This window comes from Mustelus asterias, chromosome 9, assembly GCF_964213995.1.
Source record: "Mustelus asterias chromosome 9, sMusAst1.hap1.1, whole genome shotgun sequence".
Lineage (NCBI taxonomy): Eukaryota > Metazoa > Chordata > Chondrichthyes > Carcharhiniformes > Triakidae > Mustelus > Mustelus asterias.
Window position 1 is genome coordinate 80,751,685 of NC_135809.1, and position 18,415 is coordinate 80,770,099.

Here is an 18,415-nt window from a genome sequence, read left to right on the forward strand (position 1 = left end):
TGGATGTGGCAGAACTGCAGAGTTTAGATCTGATCCGTTGATTGTGGAATTGCTTAGCTCTGTCTATTACTTGCTGTTTATGCTGCTTGGCACGCAGGGAGTCCTGTGTTTTGCGTCACCAGGCTGACCCCTCATTTTTAGGTATGACTGGTGTTGCTCCTGGCATGCCCTCCTGCATTCTTCATTGAATCAGGGTTGATCCCCTGGCTTGGTGGTAATGGTAGAGTGGGGGATATGCCGGGCCGTGAGATTACAGATTGTGATTGAGTTAAATTCTGCTGCTGTTGATGGCCCACAATGCTTCATAGATGCCCAGGCTTGAGTTGCTAGATCTGTTTGAAGTCTGTTCCATTTAGCATGGTGGTAGTGCCGCACAACACGATGGAGGGTATCCTCAAAGAAGGCAGGACTGTGCAGTGGTTGCTCCTACCGGTACTGTCATGGGTAGATGCATGTGCAGCAGGTAGATTTGTGAGGATGAGGTCAAGTATGTTTTTCTCTCTTGTTGGCTCCTTCAGCACCTGCTGCAGTCCCAGTCTAGCAGCTATGTCCTTTCGGACTTGGCCAGCTTGGTCTGTGGGTGGTGTTACCGAGCCACTCTTGATGATGGACCTTGAAGTCCCCCACCTAGAGAACATTCTGCACCCTTGCCACCCTCAGTGCTTCCTCCAAGTGGTGTTCAACATGGAGAAGTACTGATTCGTCAGCTGAGGAGGGACAGTACGTGGTAATCGGCAGGAAGCATCCTGGCCCATGTTTGACCTGGTGCCATGAGGTTTCATGAGGTCCAGAGTCAATGCTGAGGACTCCCAGAGCAACTCGATCCCTACTGTATAACCACTGTGCCTCCACCTCTGCTGGGCCTGTCCTGCCGGTGGGACAGAAGATACCCAGAGATGTTGCTGGTGGTGTCTGGGACACTCTCTGTAAGATATGATTCTGTGAGAATGACTGTATCAGACTATTGCTAGGCCCATCTGTAAGACGGCTCTCCTACTTTGGCACAAGCCCCCAGATATTAGTAAGGAGGACTTTGCAGGATTGAAGGGCTGCGTTTGCCGCTGTCGTTTCTGATGCCTAGATTGATGCTGGGTTTGGTATCATTCCTTAGAGACTTTCTAGTAGTTGGATACAACTGAGTAGCTTGCTAGGCCTTTTTGGAGGACAGTTGAGAGTCAACCACATTGCTGTGACTCTGGAGTCACATGTAAGCCAGACCAGGTAAAGACAGCAGATCTCCTTCCCTAAAGGACGTTAGTGAACCAGGTGGGGCTTTAGGACAATGGTTTAATGATCATCATTAGACTTCTAATTCCAGATTTTTATTGATTGGATTCAAATTGCACCATCTGCTGTGGTGGGATTTGAACCTGAGACCCCAGAGCATTAACCTGGGCCTCTGAATTACTAGCCTAGTGATAAAAGTAGGGTGCCTTCACCTCCCCCCTTCAAGGTGGGCATTGGGAAGGGGAGAGGGAGAAATCTGCTATCTAGTTGATTAAAGGTCAGCCTTAACAAGACTGCTGATGGGCTGGGAAGAGGTAAGTACTTCACTTTGCTTTATAACCAAGAATGGGCCTTTGGCTCTGTGGTAACATCCCTCCTTCTAACGTCAGAAGATGCAGGTTTCAACTCTGACCAATCTCCACACACTCCCAGTTAATGTAGGAAATGAAGATGGCGACTGCTGAACTTTGACCCATTGATTTTTTTTTTATTCATTCATGGGACATGGGCGTCGCTGGCTGGCCAGCATTTATTGCCCATCCCTAGTTACCCTTGAGAAGGTGGTGGTGAGCTGCCTTCTTGAATCGCTGCAGTCCATGTGCTGTGGATTGACCCACAATGCCGTTAGGGAGGGAATTCCAGGATTTTGACGCAGCCACTGTGAAGGAACGACGATATATTTCCAAGTCAGGATGGTAAGTGGCTTGGAGGGGAACTTGCAGGTGGTGGTGTTCCCATGTATCTGCTGCCCTTATCCTTCTAGATGGAAGTGGTCATGGGTTTGGAAGGCGCTGTCTAAGGATCTTTCGTGAATTGCTTCAGTGCATCTTGTAGATAGTGCACACTGCTGTTCCTGAGTCTCGGTGGTGGAGGGGATGGATGTTTGATATATATGGTGATTGCTTTAAAAAGAGTGTTCTTAAAATTCCACAACCAAGTCTTTTTGTTTTTGCTGCATTGTACTTGCAGGTACTGTGCAGGCACCGTGCCGTGGGGGAATCCAGGAGAGCATCATGATTTTGAACCACAGCGCCATGATGATGGCTGCATCGAGGTGATTGGCTTCACCATGGCATCATTGGTACGTCTCCATTTCCTTGGATCCTGGAGCCTATATTAGCAGCTGGCATGCCTAGTTAGCCCTCCTTGCTATATTTACTGGTCAATTAGTTCCATTAAGAACCGCACAGTCTGGGATCCTTCCTGGGACCCACCAAAGTTACTCAGGAGAGTAATACAGAAAAAGAATTGGCCATTTGGCCCCCTCGGGTTGGTTTCACCATTCACCTGTTGGGGAAAGTAACCTGATGCTGATGGTGTTCCTTTAACTCTTCCTTCTCACCGACATTTGTCTCTTCTGTTGACTTGACTTTCTCCCCATCTGTATTGTAACCAGGCTGCTCTGCAAGTTGGGGGACACGGGGAACGGCTCAACCAGTGCCGTGAAGTGACACTAACAACGTACAAGTCGATCCCGATGCAGGTGGACGGGGAGCCGTGTAAGCTCGCACCCTCGGTTATTCACATTTCATTACGGAATCAGGCTAACATGGTCCAGAAGACCAAGAGGAGGACATCCATTCCACTGCTCAATGAGTGAGTATCATTGCAACCCCATCATCACTATTTAGGAAATTCTGCCAAAGGGATTCGCTGGCTTAGTCATGCAATGTTACATTTTCTAAAAGGCCGTGGCTTTAATTTCCTCATTCACTGGCCCACTCTTGTCGTTGTGTACAACGTTTTCAATGAGTCAATTGGATGATTGTTAGCAGAGGGAATTGAGTGTTAGAAAGCAGAGAAAGGTTATTCTATGGCAAAGGCTCAGGTTTGTCAGAGCTAAGGGTCTTTTCCTATCACTGTAATAAATGTTCTCTGATTGGAAACACTGCGTGAGCCATTGTGGGAGCAGCCATTTTATGACATGCTCGTCCTGGGTAACAACATGTCCAACAAAGGCCACCGACTGTTGACCCCATTTCTCTCACTTGCCACAAGATTTAGTGCCAAATGCCTTCATGGTTCAAAGGAAAGGGGACGAGAGAGTGCTGCATCAGTTGTGTTTTGTGCATTCCCAATTTTAATTGCTCCACTATTGGTGGCCATGCTGCCAGTTGCCTAGGACGCAAGCTCTGGAATTCCCTCCCTAAACTTCCCCACCTCTGTACTTTCTTCCTTTAAGACACGAGATAAAACTGGCCACTTGCACTAAACTTTTCGTCATCTGACCTAATATTACCTAATGCTGCCTGGTTTCATACTTCTGTTTTCTAAAGCTCCTGTGAAGTGCCCGAGGACATTTCAGTGCATTAACGACATTGTTTCAATATGAGTTATTGTTGTTATGGAGTTCGATTGCAGCATAACGGTATTAAAGCGTGAGAGGGTTCAGAGTTAATATTCAAATTTCAGACCCCAGGCTCAGTTGAGCATTACAATTTTAATCAGCAGATTTATTGTTCCTTAATGACATAACTGTACAGCCTTCTAACTCAGCGTCTCCTCCCAGCCAGTTAGTTCCCTAATGATCTTGTCATTCCAGCTGAAAGCTGGCTATATTTTTAAGAGAAGCAAAGTGAAAGAGGGCGATCAGATTCTCTATATGGAGTAATTGCTCCTGGTAAAATCCCTCATTTAAGAAGACAGCCACTCACTTGTATAAGGTTTGGGCATCAGGGGAATAACAAGTGATTATAACTCAAATGCTGCAGCTTACCCCAATGGGAAGGCCCCTGTATCAGAGTGTTCCTGATATTGATTCAGTGCATGATGAAATGTGTATAAGATGTGCCAAATAAATCGCCAGTATCCTTCCTCACGGAGTTTACACCATTTATCCCTAGAAACATCCTATTATTATTGGGACCACTGATTTACAGCAAAGGAGCAAATCAAACTGGTGGCTGATCTTGACTTTGCCTGATGGTGTGAAACATAGAACAGTTCACTTTACTTCTCTCAAGCTTTGTGTTTCCACTGACTGCATTGGGAAATGTAAATCCAAATACTGATTGACCGTCACTTATTTTGACGGCGAGATGGTACAAAATGAGCCCCGGTGTTTTGATTCCGCAGCATTGGAGGCAGATTAATTGTATTTTCAGGATCATGCGGCAGGTCTGAAAGCCCAGGAATGCAGAGGGAGGCACTATGAAGGTGCCATTGATTGGTACAGCAGCCTGGCCCCAGAGTTTCTCTCGATTAGACTATCAGCGTGTCACCCAGACTGGCTGCTGTAGAAACTGCCCTTCCACTTGGATTGTATTCTCTTGTGTTTCAGGGTGATCTAAAGTAGGTGTCAACATGAGAAAGGGATCCCATTAAGGTAGATAGAGAGAAAGCATTGCCTCTGCTCGGGGTATCCTGAACATGGGAACACTGTCTTAACATTCATGTTTAACCTTCGGGGAGTGAATACAGGAAGCACATTTTCACATAAACACTGGTGCTGGGGTTTGGCATTCTCTGTCCCAAAAATCTCTGGGTCGGCGGAAACGTTCAAGGTAAGGTACGGCACGGTAGCACAGTGGTTAACATTGCTGCTTCACAGCTACAGGGACCTGGGTTCGATTCCTGGCTTGGGTCATTGTCTGTGTGGAGTTTGCACAATCTCCTCATGTCTGCATGGGTTTCCTCCGGGTGCTCCAGTTTCCTCCCACAGTCCAAAGATGTGCAGTTTAGGTTGATTGGCTGTGCTCAAATTGCCCCTGAGTGTCCTGAGATGCGTAGGTTAGAGGGATTAGCGGGTAAATATGTAGGGATATGGGGATAGGGCCTGGGTGAGATTGTGGTCGGTGCAGACTCGATGGGCCAAATGGCCTCTTTCTGCACTGTAGGGTTTCTGTGATTCTAAGGTGGGTAAATGGTGTTAGGGTATTGGTCATTTCTGATCCAATTGAATAGCCCAATCAGATGGAGGGCCAAATGGCCTCCTGTTCCTGTGATCCATTTTGTTGCATTTGAATGGAAAAATCCATAATGACCCACCACGTGATATTGTTGTGCCCCCTCACCCCTCTCCCAAGCAGCTGATGGTGAGAACTCATGGTGGCAAGAGGTTATCGCAAACTGTGGTGATTTACACCTGATATTTACACTTTATATCAATTGGCAGTCGGGAGGATAGAGCAAAATGTTAACTGTGTAAACAGACAGAGCATCAGATCAATGCCAGGGGCAGTATGTACAGAAAGGAAGCACAAGAGTAGGCTGCCGTGTTTTGTACTTTGGCTGCAATCCTCATTGGCTGTGAGACGCTATTGAACCAAACCTTACAGCCCTCAGTGAATGTTGGCCAGGACACTGGAGGGAACTACCCCACTCCTGTACAAAATAGTGCCTTGGGCTATTTGCATCTACCTATCCTGCCTCCCTAGTACTGCACTGGAGTATCAAACTCGAGCTTTATACTTGAGTGGGATTTGAACACCACCACCTTGTGACATGGAGTCGCGATACAGGCAAAGAAACCTGAGCAAGGAGAACCTTCCAGCAGGTTCTGTGAATAATGATCTGGTTCTAATCTCATGGTCATAGCATTGGGACTATTTGTTTAATTCTCGTGGGAGATGGAACAGGGCCTGGTTGACAGACAGACTAAAATAGGGAGAGAACATAGCAATACTTCCCTGATCACCTTCTCTGAAAATGTTACAGAGCCAACAGGAGGGGGGAGCTGTAGCCCCATTGTTTTCACTGTGCAATTCGAATTTGACTCTCCGCATTAAAGCTTTCAGCTTGTTCTATTAAAATGACTTATTATCTGTTTCAGTCAACAGACGGTACCGGAAAGCCTGAAGATCCGTGTGAATCGGATCAGCATGCATGATTACGAAGCCTTGCATTATGACAAGGAGAAACTGAAAGAAGCCTGTAAGTAGCCGGTGGGCCAGTGACTGCTGACCTCCTTCCTCCGTGACTCCTCAAATCAAAAAGATCTTGCATTTATATAGCACCTTTCAGGCCCCAAAATGCTTCGCAGCCAATGATAGTGCTGTTGAAGTGTAGTCGCTGTTGTAATGTACAGGTACAGGGCAGTCAATTTAGGCACAACAAGATCCCACCAAACAGCAACTGACCCGATCATTTTATTTTTGTTTGTTTGTGGCAATGGGTGCACTCTTTTGTGGTACAGCTCGCTATGGGAGCACTAGATGGCAGTGTTTAGGCAGTTCTGAATGCTTGCTTGCATAAGAAACACGTATTGTACAAAAGCTTCAGTACTGATTCCAGCCTGCCTTGTACTTAATCCTGTCAAACAATACCAGAATTGTCTATAGAGGAGGATTGAATAATATGCTTCTCACTTTTCACTCTATAACATTTAATCTTCTAAATGTCTTATTCCCTCCAGCTCAGACACTAATGGGCATCACAATTAATGGATTCAAATGAGTCCCCTGTTTCGTACTCTCCCACTGCTGTTGCTGACTTTGTTTGGAACCACACCCAGCATATTAGTGGCAATGTTCTGTGGTTGCACTCGTACATGGCTCTGCCAGGGCCACTTGGTTACTGACCCCATCACAGTCCTGGCTGTGAACGCGAGGTGAGGTGCGAGTGTCTCCTTTGCCACCAAGGCAACATTTGACCGAGTGTGGCATCAAGGAAGCATGGTAAAATTGGAGCCAATGGGACTTAATGGGAAAATTCTCCACTGGTTGGAGACATACCTGGCACAAAGGAAGATGGCTGTGGTTGTTGGAGACCAATCATCTCAATCCCAGGACACCACTGCAAGATTTTCTCAGGGTAGTGTCCTGGACCCAACCATCTTCAGCTGTTTCATCATAGAACCATAGAAAAGTAACAGCACAGAAGGAGGCCATTCAGCCCATCTTGTCCATGCCAGCCCGAGGACACCCAGGTACCCTTTCTAATTCCACCTTCCTGCACCTGGCCAATAGTGGCCCATAGTACAGCTTGCCACATGGACTGCAGAGGTCCAAGAACGTGACTCACCACCACCTTCTCGAGCAATTAGGGATGGGCAGCAAATGCTGGCCTAGCCAGCAATTCTCATATCCCAAAAAATAATTTTAAAAACTGCAGTCAGTGTCTTGAACTTTGTAACAGACTAAATGTCTTGTAAGTAATGTCAAGTTGCAGAGAACAGTGTTGCTACATTAACACCATTATCTACTGGTGTGGATCCCCAGCGAGCTCCCTATTGTTTTGCTCAGTGTGGACATGGTTATGGGAGTGCAAGATGTGCATCACTATTCAAACCTGGTTATAAACCTATCAGCAGCAATTTGCTTAGTGTCCCTGTTTATAGCATTATGGAGACTAATAATCATAAAGAGAAATATTTATTTCAACATTGCGGACTGCTTATTCTTTAATAATAAAATGTACAGGTAATTTGCTGTCCTCTTTATGCTGAATTTAATTTTCCACCCGTGCTGCTTAGCCAAGGAGCACATGTCGCAAGGTTGAAGATAAAGTCACAGATAAATTGATCTGCTGAGTGGGTGAGCTGGCAATAGTAATGAGTCAGCTGTTCTGTCATGGGAGGGCTCTCACTCCTAGCCATCTATGTAACTTCTTCTTCCAGCTCTCTGAACCTCTGAGATCTCTGTTCCTCCAAATTTGGTCTCTTCCTTCATTCATTTATCTCCCACTTCCTTTATCCCCCCCCTATTTACACCTGTCCTTTGCCAATTTGCCCCATTAATCTCTGGAGTTTCTTCCTCAAACCTCTTCACCTTTCTGCCTCACTTTCTCATGGGCATTATGGTGGTTAGCAGTGCTGCCTCACAGTACCAGGGACCCGGGTTCAATTCCAAACTTGGATGACTGTGGAGTTTGCATGTTCTCCCCACGTCTGCGTGGGTTTCCTCCGGGTGCTCCGGTTTCCTCCCACAGTCCGAAAGACGTGCTAGTTAGGTGGATCGGTCATGCTAAATTCTCCCTCAGTGTCATAGAGGAAACAGGCCCTTAGGCTCAACTTGTCCATGCCATCCTTTTTAAAATTTCTTTAAACCCCTAAGCTAGTCCCAATTGCCCGCATTTGGCCCATATCCCTTTATATCCATCTTATCTATGTAACTGTCTAAATGCTTTTTAAAAGTCAAAATTGTACCCGCCTCTACTACTACCTCTGGCACTTGTTCCAGACACTCACCACCCTCTGCGTGAATAAATTGCCCCTCTGGACCCTTTTGTATCTCTCCCCTCTCACCTTAAGCTGATGCCCTCTAGTTTTAGACTCCCCTACCTTTGGAAAAAGATATTGACTATCTAGCTGATCTATGCCCCTCATTAGTTTATAGACCTCTATAAGATCACCCCTCAGCCTTCTACGCTCCAGAGAAAAAAGTCCCAGTCGATCCAGCCTCTCCTTATAACTCAAACCATCAAGTCCCAGTAGCATCCTAGTAAATCTTTTCTGCACTCTTTCTAGTTTAATAATATCCTTTCTAGAATAGGGTGACCAGAACTGTACACAGTATTCCAAGTGTGGCCTTACCAATGTCTTGTACAACTTCAACAAGACGTCCCAACTCCTGTATTCAATGTTCTGACCAATGAAGCCAAGCATGCCGAATGCCTTCTTCACCACTCTGTCCACCTGTGACTCCACTTTCAAGGAGCTATGAACCTGTACCCCTAGATCTATGTTCTGTAACTCTCCCTAACGCCCTACCACTAACTGAATAAGTCCTGCCCTGGTTCAATCTACTAAAATGCGTCACCTCGCATTTATCTAAATTAAACTCCAAGTGCCATTCGTCAGCCCACTGGCCCAATTGATCAAGATCCTGTTGCAATCCTAGATAACTTTCTTCACTGTCCACTATGCCACCAAACTTGGTGTCATCTGCAAACTTACTAACCATGCTTCCTATATTCTCATCCAAATCATTAATATAAATGACAAATAACAGTGGACCCAGCACTGATCCCTGAGGCACACCGCTGGTCACAGGCCTCCAATTTGAAAAACAATCCTTTACAACCACCCTCTGGCTTCTGTCATCAAGTCAATTTTGTATCCATTTAGCTACCTCACCCTGGATTGCAGTGTACCCGAACAGGCACTGGAGTGTGGCGACTAGGGGATTTTCACAGTTAACTTCATTGCTATGTTAATGTAAGCCTATTTGTGACACTAATAAATAAACATTTGTGTGAGATCTACCACTTTGATTGAGCTTTCGGCTACTTGCCCTAATATTTCCTCCTTTGAGCCAGTGGCAAAGTTTACCTGATTACACTCCTGTGAAATGCCTGAGGGATGTTTCAACATGTTAAAGGTGCTATTTAAATACAAGTTGTTGTCAAATAATTTAATCCAAAATTCCAGTGTAGAACTCGTGAAATATTTACATTGCAATGAGCTCTTTAATTTCCCCGTGTGAATGTTCACATGTAGATTCCAGTAAGTAACCTTAAGTGACCTTTGCACTGGGCCACACAAGGATTGCAAAATGGTTGAGTGGCAGAGGTGACAGAATTGGGCACATTGCTGCAGAGTTAAAGTAGAACCCCCCGAGCCAGCAGGCCACTCCTCCCTGAGTCAGCAGACCCCCGCCTCACCCCCTGAGCCAGCAGGCCCCCCTGCGTCAGCAGGCCACTCCTCCCTGAGTCAGCAGCCCCCCGCCTCACCCCCCACAACCAGCAGGTCCTCCTTCTCTCCACCCCCCACCATCCCCCGAGCCAGACTTTCTCCTTCTAAATCATTGGCACGGCTCGGTTGAAGGCTTGGCTCTGATACCTCCTATCGCTGACACCAACTTGATTTTAATGCGAAGACTGGCAAATTTGGCCAACCTTTTGAGGCAGCCAGTGCCTGCAAACCTGAAAAGAAATGAAAACCAGTAAAACTTGGAATGGCTGGGTGCCAGTAAAATGTGTCCCATCTAGTCTTGCGTACCTTAAAATGAAACTCCGGTATTATTGGTCGTTGCTGGGATTTGACAACTTTGAGCTGCTTTGCCTTCTGGGGTGCCTTAAGGAGAGGGACAGACCATGCAGTCTCTGCCACATCAGGTCTCAATTCAATGGGTGATGCAGTGCAAGCGTTAATAAGCCTGAAGTTGTTGCACTCGGGTCAGCTGCTCTGATCTGATGGCTTCAGAGCAGACCTGGTCAGCCATTGATGGGTCAATTATTAAAAATAACATTGCAGCCCAGTCTGACTGAAGCTTTGTGCAAAGCAGACAGGAGCTGTTTGTTTAAGAGCAGAATGTGTTTGTGTTGAGAAATTTGCTCTGTGACAGTTTTCAGCTTAAGGAGTCAGTGGAGCAGGAGCTGCGTGTTTATGTTGTTACCAAGCGGTAATTTACTCTCCATCAGTCTTGACTGCTGGGCCCCTTGAGAACAGACTACTTGGCCACCGGGTGGGGGAGGGGGAGAGCACGGACAGATTTACGAATGAATTTGGAAAATAGGTTGGAATGAAGAATTGAGTCACCTGATGTACAGAGTTGCACCTGAGTGTCAGTCACCATCTTTTCCATCAGGTGTGTGACATCCATCACCCGAGGATACTATCCCACCAGTGGGCATGTTTTACTCTAGATGTTGATCGTGGAAAGGCAGGTGTCACGAAACGGGTGATAAAACCCTGGCACTTTTTCTCACATAAGCCCAGCTCTCTCGACACTCCGGTCCCTCCAACTCAAATGAGTGAAAGGGGAATAAGAAGGAAAACCACACATTACAAGCGGTTCTTACTGACATGTACAGCGAGTTAGGCATTTCTGTTTCACAGTTCTGTAGACTTGCTCAATGGTTTTAGACTGCAGGCTACTTGAGTTCAGAATGTAAGAATTAATAAACATTAGCACAACTACTAGCTACTGCTGCAAAATAAGAATGATGCAGACAAAGGGTCATCTGGACTTGAAACGTCAGCTCTTTTCTCTCCTTACAGATGCTGCCAGACCTGCTGAGATTTTCCAGCATTTGTTTTTTTGGTTTCAAATTTAAACCTTTATTTCTTTCTCAGCACAGTGGGGAATACAAATGACATAACGTATAATATATTGACGTTCCCACTCTGGTGAGATGCAGTATATTGATTCCACTCTGGTGAGATACAATATATTGATTCCACTCTGAGATACGGAATATCGACTCCATGCTGGTGAGGTACAATACATTGGCCAGCACTCTAGTGAGATACAGAATATTGACTCCTTTCCTGCTGCGGTGCAGTGTATGGACCCTCCTGTCCTGGTGAGGTGCAGTATATGGATCCTCCTATCCTGGTGAGGTATTGTATATGGATCTATCCTGGTGAGGTGCAGTATATGGATCCTCCTGCCTTGGTGAAGTGCAGTATCTAGATCTTCCTGTCCTGGTAAGGTGCAGTATGTGGATCCTCTTGCCCTGGTGAGGTGCTGTATATGGATCTTCTTGCCCTGATGAGGTGCTGTATATGGATCCTCCTACCCTGGTGAGGTATAGTATATGGATCTTCCTACCCTGGTGAGGTGCAGTATACGGATCCTCCAGCCCTGATGAAGTGCAGTATATGGATTCTTCAGCCCTGGTGAGGTGCCGTATATGGATTCTCCTGCCCTGGTGAGGTGCAGTGCATGGTCTCTTCTGCTCTCAAGCCATGCTAACAGGAGCTGGTGGATCATTTCTCCTGATGATCATCCTGTGTAAAATTAGATTCTTCTACCTGACATCCCAGTGATCTATCCACCTGGGCATCTTTGCATTGGTGTGATTGAATGCAAGTGCAGAGTTAATAAGATATTAAATAGATGGACTAATTTTAAACAATAAAAATGTAGTGCTTAAAGGTTGGTTCAATAATCAGCAAGGTAAACTTGTTAGTTAGTTACCAGTCTGGTGTGTTAGCCATGGCGTCTGCATGTCTTGCCTCTGAATTCAAAGGTTGTGACTTCCAAGTCCAGCTGCTGAAAATTGAACACCGTACCCAGGTTGACACTGTAGAGCAGGAGTGAGAAAATGCTGAATGTTTTTCCAATGAGACCTTAAGCTGGAGATCTGCCTGCTCTCTCAGCTGGACATAAAGGATGATCTTTTCTCGTAGAATCCCTACAAAGCAGAAGGAGACTATTTGACTCATCGAGTCTGCACCGACCGCAATCCCACCCAGATCCTATTCCCATAACCCCACAGATTTACCCTGCTAATCCCCTGACACTCGGGTCAATTTAGCATGGTCAATCAACCTAACCCGCACATCTTTGGATTGTGGGAGGAAAGCGGAGCACCCGGAGGAAATCCACGCAGACACGGGGAGAATGTGCAAACTCCACACAGACAGTGACCCGAGACCGGAATTGAACCCGGGTCCGTGGCACTGTGAGGCAGCAGTGCTAACCACTGTGTTACCATACTGCCCATTCTGTATCTGGTCATTATTGTCATGCTGTATGTGGGAGCTTGTGTGCAAATTGGTTGTTGCATTTCCTCCATTGTACCACTGACTGCATTGCAAAAGAACTATCTGGGATATCCTGAAGTTGTGAAAGGTGCTATGAAAATGCAAGTTGTTCTCTTTCTTTTGCTGCTACTAAATTTTTGTTCTCATCCATTTGCTGTTCTGTTTCACAGCGGTGCCCCTCGGTATCATCGTAGTCCCCGGCGACAGTGACCTGGAGATCTGCCGCATACACGTCGAGAGGCTTCAGGAGGTACGTCTCAAGATGTTTGCTTTTTTTTCTCTTGGGAAGAAAGGACATACTGTGGCATGAAATATGCTCTTGTTGACATTGCAATTCATTTTAATTGGAATGCAGAGAGAAGCTTCCGGAAAAGCAGAAAGCTTGAGCGCTGCCTGACCCTCTGTCCGTTGCTATCGACATTAGTGCTGCACAGCAAGCAATTCTATTGAAACTAGTATCTCTCTGTGTGTGAATAATATAGGAAACTAGAGATAGGAAGATTGTCACCAACCATTAGAGCCAGAAGACATCTTACCACAGAGCAGTGATAAGTGGATTTCAACCCCCTGTTTTAAGTTTATTCACTAGGCTAACATTATCACTGCAATGAAGTTACTGTGAAAATCCCCTAGTCGCCACATTCCGGCACCTATTCAGGTACACTGAGGGGAGAATTTAGCATGGCCAATGTACCTAAACCAGCACATCTTTCGGATTGTGGGAGGAAACCGGAGTACCCGGAGGCAACCCACGCAGAAATGAGGAGAACGTGCAGACTCCGCACAGACAGCCACCCAAGCCAGGAATCAAACTCTGGTCCCTGGCGCTGTGAGGCAGCAGTGCTAACCACTTTGCCAACCTGCCTGCGTGCAGTGAGATTACATGGCAAGCTAGGAATAGAGAAGGACCATTCGGCCCCTCAAGCCTATTCTTGGTATCAGTCTGGCTTTTAGAGTGAGCGCTGAGCAAAGGAATAGAGAGTTACTGCAGAGGCTGCTATTAGTTAGGCACTCCTCATGGGCAAATGCCAGAGCAAAATTGGCATAGGTTTGGGAAGAGTTGGCTACCCGAGTTCTCAACAGTTGATGGCCTACGTCAAAAGGGCATCAGTTGGGAGAAAGAAAGAATATACCTTCAAATTTCAGCTGAAAAAGAAAAATAGCTCCGACGAAGAGTCATATGGACTCGAGTGTTGGCTCTGTTTCTCTCTCCACAGATGTTGTCAGACCTGCTACATTTCTCCAGTAATCTCTGTTTGTTCAGATTTCCAGCATCTGCTGTATTTTGCTTTTAAGAAAAACAGATTTGTAAATTTACTCTCGGGTAACAACTCATTTAATTTTTCCTCCATCCATTTTATGTCTATTCCCTCCCAGCCCAAATGATCTCCCACCCCAGAAGGCTTGTCCTGTTCCCAGATGATTAGCTGAAGTGTGGAGCCCGTGTCAAAATATTCCGCAAACAACTCGTAGAGTCTGCAAGCCAAACTCTGCAGGGTGTAGTGTTGCCCACTCTGATTATCCCTGGAGATTTCATCACATGACTTGCCCTCGCGCTCCAGCCAACACACCCATCCTTGTGACGCACTGCTTTCCTACACCAATTGGAAAGCATGAAGATTCATTGGGCAATTGGATGATGCTTTCCAATCAGCCACACAGCCTTTTCCCCCATTTTCAATATTTGTATATCTGGTAAAGAGAAATGTTCAAAGAAAATGACAAAAAAGACAATCTTTTTTTAACGTCCTGATGGTTTTTCTCCAGGGTTGCACGCAGCTTGGAGATTGATCTTCAAGTCCTGGAGCCTCCAGGCCCAAGCTAGAGGGTTGGCAACCCTCCCTGGTGACGAACAGGAGATTTTATCTAAGGACACCTCTGCTCCTCTAGGGAGAAGAGAGATCCTACACAAAATGTCTGCCTCTGGCTATCTCTGAGTAGCACTTTGAAATTATAAAGTGCAGAGAACTGATAGCGATAAGGGAATGATCTCCCTTGAACATATAACTTAATGCAGATGAATAGTGTTACCCCATCCTCTGGCCTGGAAAAAATGTGTTTGCCTCTCTCTTGTTTTGATGATTAATATATAGTGACATTAGAGTGATTGGGGGTTGATTTAAACTGATTAATGTAGTTCCATCACCTTTATCAAAAAACTTCTCGTGTGACACAGTTCTGGCAACTCCAAAGTGTTCATCCATCTTCACACTTCTTTGATTTGGACAAAAACAAACGACAATGTTTGAAAATGCATTGCTTTGTCTCTTGTTTTTTTTTATTTGCACATCTAAGAAATTATAACGACTGGATAAGAGACAGAAAGAAGAGAGAGGTGGTGAAAGTTTGTTTCTCAGATTGGAGTATGCTGTGGTGTTCCCAGGGATTGATGTTAGGTTTGCTACCTTCTGTGATCTGTAAGGACCTGAATTGGGGAACCTGATGTGATATTTGTACATGTTCCAAACTTGAAAAAAAATGAAGATTTTTTTTTCCTTTATTCTTCCATGGGATGTGGATGTCACTGGCAAGGCCAGCATTTGCTGCCCATCTCTAATTGCCTGAGAACTGACTCTTCGTCGGAGCTATTTTTCTTTTTCAGCTGAAATTTGAAGGTATATTCTTTCTTTCTCCCAACTGATGCCCTTTTGACATAGGGGCGGCACAGTAGCACAGTGGTTAGCACTGCTGCTTCACAGCTCCAGGGACCTGGGTTCGATTCCCGGCTTGGGTCACTGTGTGGAGTTTGCACATTCTCCTCATGTCTGCATGGGTTTCTTCCGGGTGCTCCGGTTTCCTCCCACAGTCCAAATATGTGCGGGTTAGGTTGATTGGCCATGCTAAAAATTGCCCTTAGTGTCCTGAGATGTGTAGGTTAGAGGGATTAGTGGGTAAATATGTAGGGGTAGGGCCTGGGTGGGATTGTGGTCGGTGCAGACTCGATGGGCTGAATGGCCTCTTTCTGTACTGTAGGGTTTCTATGATTTTCTATGAATAGCATGCCATTTCAGAGCCAACCACATTGCTATGACTCTGGAGTCACATGTAGGCCAGACCGGGTAAGGACGGCAGATTTCCTTCCCTAAAGGACATTAATGAACTAGTTGGATTTTTACAACAATCGTAATGGTTTCATGGTCACCGTTTACTGAGGCTAGCTTTTTGATGAGTACTGGAATTTAAATTCCACCAGCTGCCATGGATTTGTTTTTATTCATTCGTGGGACATGGGTGTCACTGGCTGGTCAGCATTTTTTGCCCATTCCTCGTTGTCCTTGGAGGGCAGTTGAGGGTCAGCCATATTGCTGTGGCTCTGGAGTCACATGTAGACCAGACCAGGTAAGGACGGCAGATTTCCTTCCCTCAAGGGCATTAGTGAACGAGATGGGTTTTTCCAACAATTGACAATGGTTTCATGGTCATCAGTAGATTCTTAATTCCAGATATTTTTTATTGAATTCAAATTCCACCAGCTGCTGGGGATTCAAACCCAGCTCCCTAAAATATTAGCTGAGTTGCTGGATTAATAGTCTAGCGATAATACCACTTGGCCACCACCTGCCTTAAATGAACTCGTATCCCCAGGACATGAGTAGGAGCCTCTAAAGTTTCATTTATTAGTGTCACAAGTAGGCTTACATTAATACTGCAATGATGTTACTGTGAATGTCCCCTTGTCGCCACACTCTGGCGTCTGTTTGGGTACACTGAGGGAGAATTTAGCATGGCCAATGCACCTAATCAGCCCGTCTTTTGGAGAGTGGGAGAAAACCGGAGCACCTGGAGAAAACCCACGCAGACACAGGAAGAATGTGCAGACTCCGCACTGACAGTGACTCAAGCCGAGAATCGAATCCGAGTTCCTGGCACTGTGAAACAGCAGTGCTAACCGCTGTGCTACCGTGCCGCCCTGGATTACTAGTCCAGTAATGTTATTATTCTGCCACTGTCTCACAGGTAGAAGTGGATTTTAGTGGAAGAATGAGGAGACGCATTATAAACAAAATGGTGGCATTTTACGGATGTTGCTAGGAGACGGACGAGAACTGGTGGGGAGGGATGAATTGCCTACGACAAACTTTGAAGGTGCCAGAACAAGTTAATAAAGCTTTTACAAAACATATGGGATCCTTAGTTTTGTAAATAAAGGATAGAATGCACAAGCAAGGAAGTTACAGAAAATCTTTATAAATGTTTGGTTGTGGTCCGAGCTTGGGTACCCATTTTGTGGGCACCAATGATGCCACTGCCTCCGTGAGAATGAAGATTTGATTTATCGAAATCTCTCTTTCCCGGCATGTGGAGCGATTTGACACAGGGCGGGATTTTACAGCTACACTCGCCACAAGGCTGGAAATTCCTGCCCGGGGTCAATGGATCTTTGCATGGTCCTCCTGTTCCACCTGCTATGATTCCTGTGAATCAGGAAAAAATTCCTCCCACAGGCATTGACTTTCTAAAGGGAATTGGATATGTACTTGGAAAAGGAAAAAGATTCAGAGTAGGAGGGAAAGAGTGGGACTATTGGATAGCTCCATAAAGGGGCAGCACAGGACAAGCCTGATGGGTGAATTCTTGTTTCTGATTGCAGGATCGTTCCCCTGGTGAAACAATAGTGTCAAGTGCCTTGGTATGAATTTACGGTGCATCAGACGGTTTTGCAACTTGCCTAACTGCACGCAGCTGCTTGAGGAAGATTAGAGTTGCAGAATTAACCAGACAATTGCTTCATTCGCATACTGGTTCATGTAGAGTTGCTCATTGGTTGAGAAGATAGCTTTGGTTTTGTGGGTGATTAGCAGACCCTCAGGTTTGCTGCTGGCCTGAGGTAACTGCAGTAGGGAGCTGAGGATGCTGGCAGACTCTTCCAAACCCCCCACCTCCCCCACCCCCCCAGTCATGCGCAGCTGCAGTTGTGCAGATTGGCAACCATTTCACTGAAATTGTTGCATTTTTAAAAAATCTGTGTAGCATCTGTTGCAGTTGGTTGGAGAGTGTGTGCAGCCTGCAGTCCAGGCAAGATGCTGCCAAAGGCGCCAAGACAGATCTGCTATCGTTCCTGTGCCAGCTGTGGCTCCAGCTGGCATCACACTGATGCCAAGTGCCAAACTGCTGAGTGGTGCCAGTAAAATACAGTCCCTGTACTTCCAAAGTTATTCTCTAACTACCTTATGTGATCCATTGATTCCCATCTCCCCATCTCTTGTCACACACTGTCAGGTGACTGCTGCTGCATTAAGCTGGTTCTTATGAGGTGTCTGCAAGTGCCTCAGCCTGGTGAGCTTTACCTGTTGCATGTGGGAAATTTCTGGAGTTATTATTGCACCGGTGTCCCTCCTGGAATAACAAAATCCTATTGCGATGGGCACAGTCGTCCCCTGATTACTGATGCAATGCTGAGATGTTCTGCTCTTCCACAGGATTTGCCTATCGTTCATCCCGCACTCCAGCGATTGGTGCTGCAGGTTTGTGAGCCAGGGTTGCTGTTTGATGACGGGTGCTGGCTCTCGTACACTCTCGTCTCATGCTTTTCTTGTTCCGAGCGTGAAGCACACCTTCTGCGTGCATGCTGTGACCCCCCACCGTTGTGATTTACATAGCGTGTTTGCATGCAGGGAATGGAAACGTGTGGTCTGTGAGGGGCTTGGTTTGCATGTGCTGGCTGCACCATCTGTTCTGTGGTATAAAAACCGCAACAACACTGCATCGTAATCCTTTTGACCCCCTTAACCAAACTGCTCCAATTGTAGAATATGGTATGTTGCTGTTAAAAATGGAAGCCAAGATCACAAACTAAAGGAATTAATTGACAGTCTT

The 18,415-nt window shown here is 46.0% G+C and overlaps 1 protein-coding gene across 2 annotated transcripts in view; it reads left to right on the forward strand.

Moving 5' to 3' along the window:
- dgkza (diacylglycerol kinase, zeta a) overlaps positions 1-18,415 on the forward strand; it is a 515,809-nt gene that overhangs the window by 287,549 nt on the left and 209,845 nt on the right. For both annotated transcript variants that reach the window (XM_078220418.1, XM_078220419.1), the window contains 4 exons: positions 2,197-2,308; positions 2,624-2,823; positions 5,999-6,099; positions 12,769-12,848. In XM_078220418.1, coding sequence (XP_078076544.1) covers positions 2,197-2,308; positions 2,624-2,823; positions 5,999-6,099; positions 12,769-12,848 — 493 coding nt within the window. The remainder of the gene's footprint in view (positions 1-2,196; positions 2,309-2,623; positions 2,824-5,998; positions 6,100-12,768; positions 12,849-18,415) is intronic.